General features: G+C 41.5%; 1 protein-coding gene across 6 annotated transcripts in view; it reads left to right on the top strand.

Moving 5' to 3' along the window:
• The window catches only part of ccser2a (coiled-coil serine-rich protein 2a), a 49,922-nt gene that overhangs the window by 2,935 nt on the left and 28,984 nt on the right, over positions 1 to 18,003 (top strand). For 4 of the 6 annotated variants that reach the window (XM_085799675.1, XM_085799674.1, XM_085799671.1 and 1 more), the window contains exons 2-3: positions 10,083 to 11,568; positions 11,666 to 11,877. In XM_085799675.1, the coding sequence (XP_085655801.1) occupies positions 10,122 to 11,568; positions 11,666 to 11,877 (1,659 nt within the window). In that variant the 5' untranslated portion in view covers positions 10,083 to 10,121. Of the gene's footprint in view, positions 1 to 4,004; positions 4,230 to 10,082; positions 11,569 to 11,665; positions 11,878 to 18,003 lie in introns of those variants that run through there. The other 2 variants (XM_085799676.1, XM_085799672.1) reach the window with 2 other exon arrangements.

Genomic DNA, 18,003 nt, shown 5'->3' with positions numbered 1-18,003 from the left:
TGTGTGATATGAGTTACAATGTGAACTCCTCTACAGTATGATATCAGATTGCAGGCTGTATACAGCTGCGCGTCTGGACCTCCTGTCCTTTCAGGAAGCAATAATACAACGTGGGAAAAGTTGAATACATGGGAGTGTTTTTGTCTACGTGAAAGTCCATCTGTTCATTTGCTCCGTTTTTGTGTGTGTGTGTGTGTGTGTTTACACAGGTGTTATTATGAAAACAATGCAAGGTGGTAGCAGCAGATGTCTGGCATTTATTGTCAGGATATAATGAACAGTTGCTGAAAATGTGTGTTTCACTGCAGACATTTTGCCTTCCAAAATGCAGGAGAAGTACTTATATGATATGCCAGTCTGCGCAATATCAGGACCCAGACAGTGGAGCCACTTAATAGAATCCCTCCATCATTAACTTAATCATTTATATCTGATTTTCTTATGGTGACATACATTTCAAAATGTGATGTACGTACGTGACTGTCATCTACTCTGTTGAAAATTAATTTGCATAATTAAAGGCTTACATACCAGAGCACTACTCTTACATATTGTAGGTAAACAGACTCTGTTTGATTGACAGCCTCGACCGTACAGCTATCTGAGAAAGGCCCTAATTAGCCATAACTGAAAATACCTGAATGAGTGTACATGACCTTTAAGTACAGGTGCAGGCGAGAAAGCGATCATTTACTTTATAATGGATAAACACTTATGTTCCAAGTTCCTTCTTTCATATAATGCTGTAATTGTTTTTCTAGTGACAGTACTTTATAATATATGATATTTAAAATGCATGCCATCCAGCAGAGTGTATGCCTCATCGTGTATCATTTCTTGCAGTCATCTTGTTTCATACAGTTTCTTAAGTATCAGGTAATGTCAGTGCATTAATCCTCCATCACACCGGTTTGCAGGGTCACTCTCATTAAAACCTTTAAGTCTGGTTCAATAATCCTCTGAGGCTTTGAGTCATGTGATATTATAGAGTCTTTGGCACAGTTCAGAACCGGCATTGACATGCGTATCAGGTGATCCAATCAGTGGTGGACAGCTCTAAGTACAGGTGTGAATGCATCCAAGGCACTCTGAGGAGACATTAGTGATCCGGGTCGGGTCGGGTCGGTCTGGGCTGACGTCTTCCTGTCTCTCCACATTTATATTTCTACAATTTTAATTGTCCAAATTGTCCTTTTATTATGCAGCTGCTCACAATGTAGTGTAGACTCGCTCAGTCCCATCTTCCCCAGCTCTCTCTCTCATAGTCACACTAACATGCACATAAACACAATGGACCTGTACAAAACACTCAGTTTTTGTGAACAAGAATGATGCGCCGTGGCGTCCAAAAGTCTGAGAGTAGCACTTTTCCATTTCCGGTGCTTGTCTTTGGGACCAGACGTTAAGACTGGACTGAAGACTGTGTTGTGTGTTTTGAGGGTGAGAGTTTGCTTTTAACCTACGTCCACAAACACTGCTTTCTAGCACAAGGCTCAGGTAATAGGAGGTTTCTGTACTCATGTTACTGCACAGGTTTCAATTGGCACGTTGCCTCTTTTTGGTACTGAATGATTAACTCAATGACACATAATTGCATGTTACAAACTGGATGTTTCTTTGTGATACACACCCGTAAAGCTGAAACTCTGGATCTGATGACTTACAGTAGGCTTTGTGAGATACTGACATTTGACTCTAATGTCGTTGCAAAAAACAAATAGTGTTCTGAATGTCACCTGTGCAGACATGGTCGTTGGTATTCAAATACCGTGTTTGCATGGCAGGCTGAACTACAGCATCATCTTGTATCTCCAGATATTGGATTTTATTGTGCTGCTTTGGCTTTCTGCTTTCAAATATTTTAAACAGCGGGGGTTTATGTAGCCATGGACGCCACTAATGAGTATTGAGTCAGTTCAGAAAAGGCTAGATCACTGTCCCACCCTCTCTTGGATAGGTTCCCTTCCAATTTCATCAGCTGACCCAGTAGCCCTACACTGTGTGAAAAACTGGACACAAAGGCACGGACGTTAACCACCAACTGTGGCCTGATTTGATGTAGGGATGCCTTGTTCTCCCTGGCTACATGTCAGACTGTTAGTTAGCTACTGTATTAAAATGTGCTGCCTGAGGAAACGGCAGAGATTGGGGGGTGGGCGGGCGTTTATTCAGAGGGACAGCCTGATAGAGAGAATGGAGAGGAAGGAGGCACAGGAAAAGGAGAGAATTTGGGCAGAAGGGAAGTTGACCTAATGGCAGTGTATTGTCCTCTCACAAAGGATAACTCAGACAGGAACATGATTAAAAGTTTGCTATTTGCACAGTTTCATATTTATTTTAATGCCGGGTTCATTCCCTTAAAGCGACATCTCTCGCTGGCCTGTGTTTTCACTGCAGCATGTGGCGGTAAGGGGAATGAGTCAGAGTTTGGGTAGGTCACATCACAACAGCGCAGCAGATCAACTGGAGATGTTTCAAATGAACTCACATGTCCCTGTGAAGAGTGACCTTATTGGGAGGTACCAGAGAAAATGATCAATGTTCTGGTCTCCAAGAAAAGCTTGGGTGAAGGAAGGCAGATAAACTTACCATGAACTCTCTGTGACTGAGTCCTTTTGTGTTTGTCATGTGAGAAAACATTCCTATAAAGGTTGATTTTTCACTTAAGACCTATGATAGCACTGAGTTATGATTACTTAATGCTATTTGTGTCTGCGCTGTATTGTCATAAACAATTATCTTTAAGTGAAGTCAGAGAAATACATGTTTTTTTCTTCTGTATTATAATGGATTTCTTCATGGTGAAAAAGTAGACCCTCTTACAGTGGGTAGTGCTAAGCTGGTTACAGGTAACATGATTTAAAAGGGGCTGTCAGATGCCCTGCAGTCTTCGCACAGAGGCGTTCAAATGAAGGTCACATACTGTAAGAGGGAGCAGACAGCGGCATGTCTGGGTAAGCATGTTCTACATCTACACGAAAAAAACTGTAGGTGCAGCATGTTGTTAGGAGAACTGTGATTATTGTGGATATCTGGATTGCTACAGCAGAGATGATTATTAGATTTATTGAAGCCCAACTACATCTATTGCTCAGCAGCATCACACCTTAGAAAGAGACCAGCAGAATTATTCATGTGGACAAGTACTTTAAAGGGCGTTTCTGCTTCGTGACTAGTCATTAGTATGACTAGTTCAGACTTAATTTAATATGTAATATTGTGACCTGCATGTAGACCAGCTGATTTTAACTGAACCGCATGACAGAAGAACTATATAAAAGCTTTATGAGTCTTTTGAAATCCTGTGTTTTAGCATTTAATTCTGTCGCTAATCTAACGTAGGCTGTGCCAGACCCCCGTACTGTGATTTATAAAGGTATATATGGCACCGCAGGCTCTTATAAACAGGAGATATTGAGGAACTGGCAATGCTTGCATGGTTTTACTGCTGGCACTTAGCAGAAAACGGTTGACTGAGTGGAACTGGTATGATGTCAAGCATGAAATGAGTGGGGGAAATTGAATTCACACTGAATATTTACGAGAACCACAACAAATTCCTCTTTACTGGAGTCACTTTTCATGTGCAGCTGAATGCTAGGAAGGCTCTGTTTTCCTTTATTATCCCCTCTGGTGATCTCATGACATCGGGCCAGCACAGTGCAAACTGAAATTGCTACTTAAGCTTGGAGATACATTTTCTTGCGTCGGGAGGATTATGTGGCTTTGGTCTTTAGACTTTGTACTATATTGTACCAAATGATCAGACTTTTTCCTGCTGTTGATAATCTTATTTTGTACTGGAAATGAGTCTTTGTAGTGTTTGGTGTAAAGCCCAATTTCTCCTTTCCTCTCCTCCCTGCTCCCGTTGCAGGGAGCAATGGGTGGGGCTGCTAAAAGATGCCCTATCAAATATTAACTGCACCCATGGAGGCTCTGTTCTCGTCAACCGCACACCCATCGGCACACACCGCACACGCGTCACATTTCACATACACACAGACACACATGCAGATAGAGAGAGAGAGAGAGAGAGAGAGTGAAAGCCAGGCAGCAGACAGATCAACCTCTGAAGAGTGTCTTCCTGTTCTTTTGGGTGCTGCCTCACTTTCAGTTTAGATGATAGAAAACTATAAGAGTGTTTTGACAACTTAGTTTCACTCTTATTTTAGTAAGTGACTCTGGGATGGAAATGACTGGACAAGTCAACTTTGCTTCACTGAGTTAAGGTAATGTTTTAAATGCACTTTTTTTTTACACAAGCAAAGACACTGGCACTGCACAGTACAGTAGTTCTTAATGCAGCAGTCTGCCACACCTTAACTTTCTCCACTTACACTGCATCTACTCACTCTTTCTTCTGTTGGTGTCTGTCATTTGATCTAGCACAGTTAGTACACAGCATTACCAAACCCTCTATGCTGTCTCATTGGATTAGCATCACTTAGCATCAGGGTAGCTCAGCCCAGTATTGCTTTCACTCAATACACATTAGCCCAGCGTCAGTGTTGCTTTCATCCCTGTCTCATTCTATTAGCCCGCTCTAATGGCACTCTGTTAATCTCTTCAGGGAGAGAGTTATGGGCCACTAGCTCCCTGTCCAGATGACTGGCCTAGTTATTACTCCACTGAGACGCAGAACGCTGTCAATATATGTAAATGAGTCTGGAGTTTGGTTTAGATTCATTATGAAGTGACATAGTCATCTTGGTATTTGATAGTCAGATAATACTTACTGTGCCCTCATCCATTCCCAGATTAGATACTTTGAATTAAAAGGCATTGGGCCTCCATATTTGTATTTTTTGATCTGTGTGGTAGATGGTTAATTTAACACAGGCCTTCAAATTTATTTGACAAGAATTAAATTGCACTGGTTATGTGTGTATTTGTGCTGCTTTGCCTTTTTGCTCGATATCTTTATTGGACTTTTATGCGAAGCCACCATACACCCGAGAAAGAAGATGGTATCATGTCCCCATGAAAAACCTTTGAGATTATACTGATATTTCCGTATGCAACACGTCACAAAAACCTAGACACACAAAACATAAACCAACACAAACAGAAATGAGTGCATTGTCCTTTACAAAAAATGCCTTGGTGTCTTACAGGAGAGCCACTTTGATGAAATGCTAGGCTCTCCAAACTGGTCGTAGAATCATTGATCCATGTAATCGATTGGTTCTGCGTTATGAAAAACAGATTTTCTAAGATAGAAAGATTTTGGAAAGAAATAGGGAGGGACAGAGAAGTTCTGGTTTGCAGCTGTTTTCAAAATCACGCCAAGAACAAACAAGTGCCAGAAAAGAGATTGCATCTTTTCGTGCTCATTCTATCCAACCCATTTGTCCCAGCCCTCCCTCTTTGTTTTCCCTTATTCAGTTATCTTCATTATGCACCTTAACCACAGTCCTCATGGACTTGAATTGCTCAGACAGAATAAATTCAAAACAAAAAATGCTCTGCTTGTTGAGACTAGCTGAAGGGAGTTTTTTTTAATTCCCCATCCACATGATATGGTTGTGTTTAGGAAACCGTTCTGAAAATGTAACCAGAAGCTATACCCACTTCTGTACACAGGAAATGATACAGCCACAGCGAGTCTATCACTGCAAAAAAGGAAATGCCACTTAGTGCAGATTTTTAAAGTCATTATAGCATCTAGATTATTTTAATGGTATGATAAAGTTTAAGATGGAAAAATTACATGTTTCCAAATAAGTTGTGGTTTTGTGGTCTGTTTCTTTCTGTTCCATCAGTTGCTTTGAATAAAATTTGTCTGAAATGACTGGAGCACCACTTGTTTCATGAAGACAAGAAAAAGTAATGTAAGCGATTTCTTTCTTCACAAGTGTAGATTAGAATATATTTTCTTCAGGAAGTGGCCTTGCAAAGTTGTTACATCATCTGGATCTTGTTCCATATCAGTTCATAATCAGTGTTGAGTTTGTAGAAAGTCTATATCTCATACATTCTCTCATTCACTGATAGTGGGAAATCAGTGTGTGTTTTCTAAAATACTGTGGAATGAAACACTTTTGCTTGGACTCTGTCCAGGGAAATACTCTTCATATCATCCTTGGCCTTATCCCCCTCTGGGCTTCCACAGTCTGAATGAAGTCAAATAAACACCTCCTTCTTAATCTTTCAGAATTGAAGGAAAGATAAGAGGAAAGATGGATGTAGCCAGCCATGCTGAGAAATAGCACTGTTGCTGTGTAATGATGGGGAGCTATGAGCACTGGGAGATGGGGACAGGCTGGCTATTGGGAGAAACAGCGGGACGGGGGATTTGCTGTGTGTTGTAGAGTACCTCCATTCATGCGTAGCGCCAGTGACCCAATAGATCATAGCTCTGGAGCTGTCGCATCCTATCTGCATCCATCCCGTTACCCCTGAAGAATGCATCTCTGTAGTGTGTGTACATGTGCGGCCCAAAAGTGAAAACTTTGCCAGGAGAGTAATGAACGACCTTACTCTTGTAGATCCAATTTTTCAGCCCTCCTGCATCTCTGCCAGGTGCTGTCTGTCTGGTTGTCCTCTGAGTTGGAAATGAAGAAAGGGCAAATACCCTCCCTGGCAGGGATACAGGAAGCTTCCATTCCTTTGCACTACAGAGAGAAAGAAAAAGATGTCATATCACTTTCTCGGGGACTGCTGCTGAGATGCTGAGGATCTCTCTGTGGGAAAAGTCTGCTGGGAGTCTTTTCTGTCTTTCCCATTCTAATTCTATTTTGCAATAATCGCCTGTCTCTGTGTCTGTTTCTCTTCTCTTTTGATCCTTTTCATTCCCCACGCTGCTCATTGTTGCCTCTCTCATTGTGTTTTTTCAGTCACTCTTGATTGGGAATGAATCCATAGAGAACCCAAACACACTCACACACACACACACACACACACACACACACACACACACACACACACACACACACACACACACACACACGCACTGGATCATAAGAGATGTAAATCTTTTAATCTGTTCCATATCACTCTAAAAACTCTTTTTTGCTGTTGACCAATTGTCAGAGCAAGTATTCAGAGCAGAAGACCAAGAAAAACTTAATTATTTAAACTCTCGCTCCAGACATCCATGTCAAACCAGGTTAGAAAGAGACCAACAGCACTGAGGCTTTTCAGGGTTTTCCCCTGTTATGGCAGTTTTTATTTTATTTTCATCATATAAAAAGAATATGATTTGAACTCTAACTTCAGTAGGAAGTGTCTATCGCCTGACCTGTTTCCTTTCTTTACATTACTCATCCACTCAGACTACCAAGGGTTCATTTGGTGCCATGCAGCGAAGAGCAGCAGAAAGATGCACTGCCGTCATATAGTTTATTGCAGGTCTTGTGCTATCTGTTGGATATTTATTTACAGGGCTATACTCTGTGGGGGGAGGGGCAGACCTTCAGATATGAGCGTTTGACAGATGGCATGAACGGTTTACTGCCCTACCTCTGAATATGTGTCAGTGAGGATCTTGTTTATTTGTGACCTGACCTGTCTCTTTGTACTAGCATTTGGAGTATCACTGTGTGTCAACCACTTTGTATTCATAGCACTGAGCAACAGTAACAAATAGGTAATAGCTAAATCCTATTTTTCTGGTAAAAACATGGATATTGAATGGGCACCTGACCTGACCTGTGGCTGTGATGGTGTGGTATTAGTAGGGCATTTACTTTAGGAAAAAATGCAGTGTTTGAATACAGCATCTCTCAACTAGGTTACCAAAGCACCACCGATGTGTTCAGATGTAAATGTTAATTGAATATTTTTCAGATTTTCCTTGTTCTTTAGTCTGCTAATCAGTTATTTACATATTTAATATATTAATAATAACATATTTTCTAGGGCCATACTAACTGCACTAGTACTATATGAACACCTGTTTAATGAGAGGGTTGACTTGCATAGTATTTCTGATTTCTGCTTTTATCAACAACATAACCGCGCAGACAGAAATTCTGCAGTGTCTGTATGAAGATTGAGATGACCCAGTTGTGTTAACATTTGTCACAGCAGTGTGTGAATCTGCTGATATGTCATAGCAGTGTGTCACTCTGGATATGAATGAAACTTGAGAGGTTCTGGGGCCACAAACAGCAGCGAAAACCTCTAATCTAATCGCTACCCATTGAACACACACAGACACACAAAGTTACCACCCCCTCCCTTAGGCAAAGAGGCTTTGGTTTCCCTGCTTGCGCATGCTGACCTGATTTTGTGTGTGTGTGTAGCTGTGTGTTTTTGTGTGCATCCCCATTTGTGTTTATGGCGCAGATTAGGATTGTGGCATTGCCAGACACTTGTGTGTGGAGAGTGGTTGAGTGTGTCTCTTTGATTGAAGACACGTGTGTCTGTGCAAGAGAATGTGGGGCAGTGTGGTACAGGGTTTATTTTCCAAAACATAAACCCACATTGTCACAGAATACCCCTCCCCCAGCCCCTCAAAAGTTGAGTGGATTACTGCTGCAGTATCTGCCTTTGTATCTTTGTGCCAGTTTGTCAAAGGATCCACTCATGTGGGTGGAAGGGCTTCAGCTATTGCAGAACAACAAACACAGCCAGACGTTTCTTAAAAGTTGATGAGTAGTTGGGAATATTGTCATCATTTGATGCAACATTAAGTCAGTCTGAAGTAACTGCTTTTCTTCTTCATGCAAGTGGATTTACTTTCTGTTAACCGCACTGCCCATCTGGGTCTGTGCAACTTTTTCATTTTATAATCTTCCAGCTCCCGGCAGATGGATGTAACACACAGGTGCACCCCCCAAACACAAGTACACTTCTCTCATGGCTGATTAGAACTGAATGAATCTAACAATGAGTGAGAGGAAGCAGCCCTGTGTTCTTCCCCACATTGGCATTACATAGTGTACATCCTCCATTCACCATTCACAGTGCGTTGGCCACCTTCCCAGCTCTGGTTTCCCATTGCCCCTCAGGCGTTGTCTATCTGTTTGCCCATTCTTTTGTTTGCCAGTAGGGTTGGCGCCATATCCTCATCTGTCAGTTGGGTTAGGGTGAGAAAACATTAAAAATCATTACTCTATTAACTTCTTATTTAGTATGGACAGTCATGTTGGTCCTCAGTTTACCCTTTTATAATTAGAACTGATGTGTATGTGTTATGTGTGTGTTGCCTGTTTTTAAACAGACTGTAAAGCACACATTTATGCTGCAGTGCATTTAATTTTGTGTGTTTTTACCTCTTCTAAATAGAGTTGCAAGTACTTACATCATCTCCAGCATGTGTGACTCAGATATCTATCTGTTAAGTTGTGTACTAGTTCCACACAGATAGAGACTCATTTAACCTTTATGCCTCTCATGTGGTGACATGAAAGCAGCCAGACAGACTTGCTGTGACAAAGTCTCAAGTCAACCCTCTAAGCCTGCCAGATTAATCCCTAATGCCCCTCACAGTCAGCGATCTTTGAAAAGGAGTCAGACATGCAACTACTGTAGCAGGTGAACAGGAATACCTTTGGTGTTATCACAGTGTTCCATTTCAGATAATCAATGTTGATGATAGCCTGTGTTTGTGCTTGTGTTTGTATCTCTTTGTGACTTTTTACTCTCACTTTTACACAATCAGTGACTTCCCTTAGTAGTGTTTTTCATGTCATGAACAGTGCATTATGGTACATTCAGTCCAATATACTCAGGGTTAGATCTTAGTCATTAGTTCCTGTCATGTAGCAAAGCCTTATGTACATTAAAGTTGGACAGTTAAGCACAGTCTGAACAAATGGTACCAGCAGTCAAGATGAAAATGACACACAGTACAATAAATGTGTATGACATTTTGCCATTGAGTTTGTATTCAAATACAGTGACAGTTGGATCTCTTTTCTGGTCTGAGTTATTGGTTTAACATCTCCATCTTTAGGTATTGTTATTAAAACTACACAACGTATCTGTAGCAATGTAGTGGCAGTTGGCATTAGTGTTTCAACAGACTCCATCTGGACGTAAAGCTTGGGGTCAGTGTCCTAATTCTTAACGTTTACTCAAATCATGCACAAATCTAATCATCTCTTATTTTGTCTCTTTGTTTTTTCTTGCCCCAGTTGTGTGTGCATGCCCCTCCATGTCTGTGTTGGCCTCTAATGGAAGAAAAAGCACTGACCAGGCCCACCATGGTTTCCAGACTGCCTAAGTTCGGTGGACGCTCCTCAACTGGTGGCGCCAGCCCAGTGACCAACGGTTCCGCTCAGCCAACTTCTACTACCCAGGATGGTCAGACCACTCCTCCAGAAACACGCCCAAATGGTGTGATCCACACCTCTCCCCTTTCTCTGAAATGGAGGAGAGATGAGGGTACGACCCACTCCAGCCTCACCGCCCCTGGGGATGGAGGTGAGGACAAAGCTCAGTCACCGGTCCTGACATTGGCAAAGGAGGTAAGGAATGGGTCTCCAGGGACACCTATGATGCGGAGGTCAGGTGCTTTGATGGTCTCCACCTCTAGCCCCAAGGCCATTCCCAAGCAGTCCTCGAAGCTGAGTCCCAAGGTAGGGACCAAGCTCGGCCAAAGCCCACTTAATGGAGGTCCCAGATTTGGAAATAATGGCTCAGGCATTCCTGCTCGAACAGGTTCAGATTCACGCCTTGTACGGCCAAGGTTAGGCTCCAGCTCTACCAGAAGCAGCTCCCAAGACAGCCTCTCCCTGTCCAGCGACAGCCTGAAGACCTTGGCGCTGGACAACATGGTCCGTTCGAACAGCTTCACTCACTTCAAACAGATTCCATCACCCACAAGCCAACCTATGATACGGTCTTTTTCCTTTAACCGGGCCGTGGAGCTAGCCAAACCTCTGGCCAACACTCAGCTCCGCCCTCCGAGGAGTTCTTTCCTCAAACCCCCTCAGCTGAGTAATGGCAGAGTGGGTTTAGGACTCGGAGGCCTTAATGGTAGCCTGGGAGGTTCGGGAGGTCTTGGTGGAGGACTTCAGTACAGCAGAACCCCCCCAGCTGCCTCCTCTCTGCCTACTCTCTCGATTCCTCCAGCACCCACTACTCCCAGTGCTCTGAAGAAGCCTCTGCTCCCAAGTTGTGTGTTGACCAAGCCACTGTGCAGCAGTGGGGGGTCTTTGGGCTACCGGCTGGCTAGATCCGGTCAGGCCAAACAGCAGAAGCCACTTTTTTCAGGTAAGGTCAAGGGAGATATCAGACCTTCAGCTACCCCTGAATGTGGAGAACCATTAGATAAAACAATAAACGCTGAGCAGACAAGTGAAGCTGAAAAAGTAGACTCTCCAAGTGACAGTGATGGAAGTTTCGCAGCTGTAGCAGGAAACGGAGCAGGAAGTGGTTTGCTCCGGCAGAGCAGCATCCAGGCAGCAGGCGAGACTCTGGAGGACATGTCTTTATCTTCTGCCTCATCTCTAGACAGAGTTGACACAAGTGAAGACTTTCTAGATGACATTGACAGTGTGGGAGATGTGCTCAGTGATGGCGACCTGCCAGACAACAGGAGAACTGGCAGCACTACACAAACCTGCCCACACAACTTTCTCAACGAGACCATTGACTGGGACACTATAGATCTGGCAGGTAAATATACTCGACTGAGAGAAAATTCAACAAAATTTGTCACATTTCTGTCAATTGTCCAGCCCTGAGTTCACATACAGTATTGTATCTTCTGCAGTACATGAAGAAGACAGCCCCATGCAGGACTCACAGGGACCACTGGTGGTGTTGCCAGACGGAGGTGATGCCCCTCAGGCTTCATCTGTGGAGCTATCGCCCTCCAACAGCTCTGGTGGAACTTACATGTGGGACGAGGAGGGTCTTGAGCCCCTCGGGGGACCGGGGACTCATCCATTAGACAACTATGATGACTCAGAGCTCAACAGCATGGTGAGTCCTGGTTCAAGCTTTTCATGTGATCTTTCTCAAAACACTGTACACTGATCTTTTCACAGTTTTGGGTTTCAGCCAAACATACTGATATAACTTTATTATGAAACCAGTTTACTCAAATTTGGGTCTTTTAAATGAAAAATTGTTCTATACAATAGTCTGCTGATTGACTAATTGATAGTAAATTACTTATTAGCTTCAACTCTAATAGGCCTTGTTTTGCAGTATAGTATAAGCAAGCACTTTTGTGGTAGCTTCTACCAGCAAGCCCTCCTGTCCTCCACTCCTCCTCCCTTTACACCAACTGGCAGATTGATCTGTGGCATGTTTCAGAGAGGGAGGGTGGTGGAGGGAAGCCAAAACCCTTCAGCAGTGATACAGTTAGTCCAGCAAAAAAACTTCTGAGAACATTTAAAGCTGTTGCAGCTTAAACTGATTGAAAGTTGGCAAGGATAAATGTGTGTGTGACTGTGATTCATTCCTAAGTACAGTCGACTTTCGACAGTCGTTCCGTTTGCAGAGTTTATGCATCCACATTTGACATGCTGAATACAGTAACACTGTGATTTTGTAGCTACCAATAAGAAGACTTGATACGTTTTAAAATGCATTTTGACATAAAGGGAGAACTATCAACAGCACATGTCTCAATTCTCCTTAAAACGAGGCTGATCTCACTTATCTAATGTACTTTGAGGCTATTGCCAATCACATACGCTTTACTTGAAGGCTGGAGGCCCTTTTAACATGACATACTGTACTTGCCTTGGTCCATTAATCAGTTTCACTTTTAAATAAATCCCCATTGCTTGTATAATTTGGGATTAATTGAGCAGAACAATGACTGAGAGGAAAAACTAAATTGTCCTGAGTTTTCTGCCAGCTCTCACCACCAGATTGATGCCAAAATCTCTCTCTCTTTTGCTGACCTGGCCACCAACTGTGAGTTAATAGCTTTGCTGGCCTTTGCTTTGGTTCTCTGTATTCCTGTACCATGGCACCTGATCTCTGGAATGCAATAATGATCTTAAAACGAGCTGGATTAGGAATTGTATAATAAGCTTTGTGTGTTTACAACTTTTACCATGTGATGTTGACACGTGGTTCAAGTCATTAAAATGTATAGTGTATTTCTCTTAAAATAATGGATTTGTAGTAGCAAGAAAATGTGTAAGAAAAGGAGATGCAGTGAAGAGTAGTGTGTGTATGTGTGTGTGTTTGTGTGTTTGTGCTATGTGCCCGTTCTATTTGTGTGTGTTCACAGCCGCTGTCAGAACAAGCACACGTGGTTTAACCATGTGTATCTGATTAAGAGTCATTCAGGATGTCTTAAGGAGTCTGTGTGCGTGTGTGTGTTTTGTGTGTACATGTCTATGTATAGTGGATTAGTTAAGCAGGCATCATGTGGGAGACTTGTTCGACTTTAGAAAAGACAAGGTCCCATTGACTTATTGACAGACGGGAAACAATGGCTCAGACCACAGCTTGTGTATCTTTTCATCTTGTCATCCCACTAAATCTCAGTATTGTACTGCCACGTAAACAATATTCTCCATAACAATGATGTCAAATGTTTATTGAATTACATCATAATAGACAGGCCAAGTACTGATTATGAGTTTTTTAATTTGTCCTCGAGGATGTGCATTCCATTGATTTGTGAATGCAGTGATCACAAGGAGATTAATCATTGAAGATGCCGTTCATATGGATTGGCTGCAGTAGATTATGCTGTTAGAACTGCACATGATAATGTTAATGTTTTTACTGAAAATAATACTGTAAAAAGTAGGTACAGAAGTTGAATAGGAGAGATTTGGAATCAAAATCGAGATACTACAGTAGTTTGTATTAAAGTGGAGGATTTGTTTCCCTGTGTGTGACTGAAGGCTGTTAATGCATCACTGGCAGCCATGCTCTTGGATAATGCAACTAAACCCCACAACACTGCGGTGAAATGACTCAATGTGTGTCTGCAGCTTGTGTGTAACCTTTCCATGAAACATGTGAGAGGAAAATATACTCATGGTCTCCTCGTGTTAAATGGTTGCAGAAGTGGTTTTGAACATGGTCTGTCTCGACACATGCAGTGTAGGCAATGATATCTCTTAGTGAAGTACAGATCTGTGGGAGGAAGAGGATAGCATAGGCCTTTGCTGTGAGAGAGGGGAAGGCCTGATGGAGGAGATGGAGGGGAAAAAATATGTACAGGGTGGAGAGAGGAGAGAGAGTGAGGGAGAGACTCAGACTTGGAGATTGCTGATGTGTGAAGATCAGCTCTATGGGGAATCTGCCTTTGAGATATTTAACTGAGCTGTTTGATTAGAGGAAATGGGCCCACTTACTGTAATTGGATGCATTGAGCTCATCCCACCCCTCTCTGCTTCTTCCTTCTTCCTTTCCATCTGCTTGTCTCTCTCTCTCTCTTATTCATTCTTCTCTTGTTCACCGAGTTAATAGTTCCTCGTAATGAGGAGAAGAAAACCATGAATATAATCCTGTCACAAAGCAGTGTCTGTGTCCAAAATGATTAGTAATTCTCTGGGATTTATCCTGCATAATCTATGTGGTCTGTAAAGCCCAAGGCAATGATGTGTATTGCAGTTTGTTAGTGCTTGAATGAAGTGCCCTTTGCTGTAGGAGTTGTCTCAGAAAGTAAAGCCCTCTCCTCTGAATTGGATGTTGGAGTAAAGGAAATGCAGGGTAATTAGGGCCAGTCTTAATGATAGGCAGAGCTTTCAGTAATCCCTCTAAAAAAAGACGAGTAAAAACTCTCCACTTTAGGAAGAATGTAACTGCTGTTTATACCATCTATGTGACTAAAGCATGTCATTGTTGTTGTTAGCTGTTATGAGAGCAGGTTAGATGTTAAGCTCCCAGTTGGTCCACACAGACACACTGCAATGACAAGCCCAGTCCACATGGGGGCACTGTGTTTCCTCAAGACAACACAATGTGCGTGTGCTCGCTTGTGCTCCTGGTTTGTGTGTGCCAGTATTTTTCTGGCTATATATGGCTCTATCTGCATTCATATGCCTCTGTGCAAAATCAAGGAGTGGGCTACCTGAGCTCATAATAATGTTCCCATGATGCACCATGCAGCACTGTACAGTACCAGCTTTGCACAATTGGCATTGTGAAATGGAGGGCCACTTCTCATGGTGACTATTAATGTCTCCCCTGCCTCCCGGCAATTCATCATGCAGTGCAACAGCATCAGGAGATGTGAGCACGATTTGGTTAAATGGTTTAAGTATTTCTGAGTACGTGAGATTTCTTATTCTATTTTGTCAGGCAACTCACAAGCAATCAGGAAGGATAGGATAAGAATAAGAGAGCTTACATAGTAGGGGGTTCGGTTCCGTTTATATTTATGTTATATTCAATATAATGCACATATAATGCATTTTATAATAAACCACATTTCACACTTTTTCTTTAAACTGTAATGAGTATGAAATGCTGCTCATGCTGGGAGTATATTGTTTCTTATGTTATTGGATTATAATAAATGTAGCTTATATTTTGTCAGTGTATTCATCCTTCAATGCAGTTACCACTTCTACATATTATGGCTATTATGGCCCCATAAATTGTCATTAGCAGCTTTACAGCCATAGTATATATTGCAGGGTTATCATATTGCAGCACATTCATTTTCATCATGTATTAAAGGGTGTTCTCTTTACATGATCTAAGATTTTGTTGTCACAATTCATACAAAAACTTTAAGACTTATGATCAGCCAGAGTAAATTTTTATAGTGTTGTAAGTTTGCATTTGCAGCTGTTCCTTGAAGAACTGAATTCGGATCATTTCATTAACTATGTATCGGAGTGTCTCTCCTTAGAAGAAATATATTTCCCTTGAAATTACAGCCTAGCATCCTCCCTCACAGCAATACCCCTGAGTGCAAAATGTTTACCTTTTCCCCTTTTATAATTCTGTGAGTCCCTACAGTATGCCTTCCTCTCCTCTCTTCCTGTTTTCCATGCAAACTCGTGGTGGTTCTGTAATCCTGTGGCTTCTCCCCTCAGTTGCCTCTTTCCCCCTGATCTATTTATTTTGCCTCTAATTTTAGGCCTTTGTGGAGCCAGGTTGAGACAGGTCAGTTCATTAGTGTTTGAATGAGTGAGGTGCTTAAGCCCTTTGTCTGAAGAGTGCTCAGCCATTTATGGAACATGCTGCCAGTGAGCCGGCTATGCCGTTGCATTAATGAGGCTTATAGCTCACCTGCTTTTGTTTGAATTGACAGGAGCAGCCCTTTAAGGTAAACAATGTTTTGTGTTTACTTCTGTTGTTGCATTCAGTGCCTTCTTTAAAGGCCATTGCAAATGCACAAAACACAAGTTTTTTTTTCCTGTAACGACAATGGTCTGAGTCATCCCCAAAATTACAGGCTGTACTTCTGTCAGGATCAGTCATGAGTCAACTTTAGTTTCCAGCCACAATCGTGACCTGTTATTTTAACTACACATCATTACCACAGTCAGTAAGTATGCTGCCTTTTCCAACCACTTTGTCTCTCAGCCGACACTCACATTTTGAACATTTTAAACTGTCTTCTTATTGTGCCCCTCTGAGATGGATTAAGGCAGTAACATATCAGATGTTGGCAAGATAAAAGCAAATCAACTTTTACTGACTGAAGATTAGGTTGCTTCTGAATAATCCCTTTATTGACCACAGACTTTCCAGGCATGATTGGACATAACTGTCCTTAATAAAGATTAAATGCATCCATCATACCTAAATGTTTTAGAGCAGAATAAAATAGAGAACACTGTAACTTGATTTCTTAGCATAGTCTGAAACTACAGTTTCCTTTTTAGCTGGAATTAGCAAAAAAAAAAAGAATCTTCTAGGTCAAGTCTAGACTGAGCTGTTAACAGAGTTAAAAGGGTTTGAAAAAATAAGCTTTTATTCGTTTGTCCAAGGAGACATATTTTATTTTTAACTGTCAAAAAACTTTTCAAGTTAAGTTTCCGATGCATAATTTGCGCTCTTATATAAATGCATTATATCCCAGTATTGTTTCACCTCAAATCCAGTGAATTACAACAGAGCCAATACAGAAAATAAAGTGCCACAGTCCACATACTGTATTTAAAGAGTGGTCAGTTTGGAAGCAATTGTTTGCATATCATTATTTCATTGTATTAGCAACTGGGTAAGTAGTACCAGTGTACAGCTAAATTCAAAATACACAAGGAATGAAAAAAAAAGGTTTGATAGGAGCGAACGAGACATAGCTGTTAAAAATTTAATCAGATTTGAGCAAAATAATCTTGTGTAATATGAGACTTATATCAGTGTGGGAGACACGCTGCATACACTCTGCATTTCTTTGTAGTTTTTGTTCTCTTACTTCCTTTTTATTTTATCTCACAGATAAAACAAAACGGATATATTTAGTATGTATGTAAAAACTTCAAGCATAAAAATCTCATTACTTCACGCTCACAAAAGACAGCCATGGTTTTACTTATATTAGGTTGTAATTTCAGTTTATCCACTATAAACTACACAATTCAATGTTTTTTTCTTTCAAAGCAATAAACAACAAAATGCTAACTACTTTGCAGTATGAATGGTGCTAATTGCAGTAATCGAACGTAAGAAACAAACTGCAACTGTAGCACCTCGGAAAGCGACATTTATAAATAACACATGATCTTGAATCATCTGCTTGTTTGCCATGAAAACATCCATGAAACATCCATTCATTAGCACATGCCAGTGTCTGTGAGACAAACGCAATCATGCCAGTACATACAGCATGTGGCTGCATATACAGGTGAAGGATATGGTACATCATGACAAGCAGCACATTGTTATTATTTTATCACAGTACATACAGTACATCCTGGGCACCAAATGAAATGGGAAAGGTGAACCTGGGAAAAAAAGTTCTGCTTTTATATCAAGGTTCTCTTTGCTTTCTTCTGCAGCTGTCATCACTTATTGAACAATTAATGAAACAGTCATTCATCACCTCCTCCGCACTGCATTGCGTAGTTCTGAAACAGAAACAAACTGTGGTATTGTCAAGCAACAATGCTCTGCTCAAATGCAGAGGAAAAAGTTTAACACTTTTCTTTTTCCAGATCTAAAAACAATATG

The sequence above is a fragment of the Trachurus japonicus genome, chromosome 15 (assembly GCF_045865225.1).
Source record: "Trachurus japonicus isolate A0001 chromosome 15, Traja_1.0".
Taxonomy (NCBI): Eukaryota; Metazoa; Chordata; class Actinopteri; order Carangiformes; family Carangidae; genus Trachurus; species Trachurus japonicus.
Note: the sequence above shows the minus strand (reverse complement) of the source record. Positions and strands in the feature narration are given on the sequence as shown.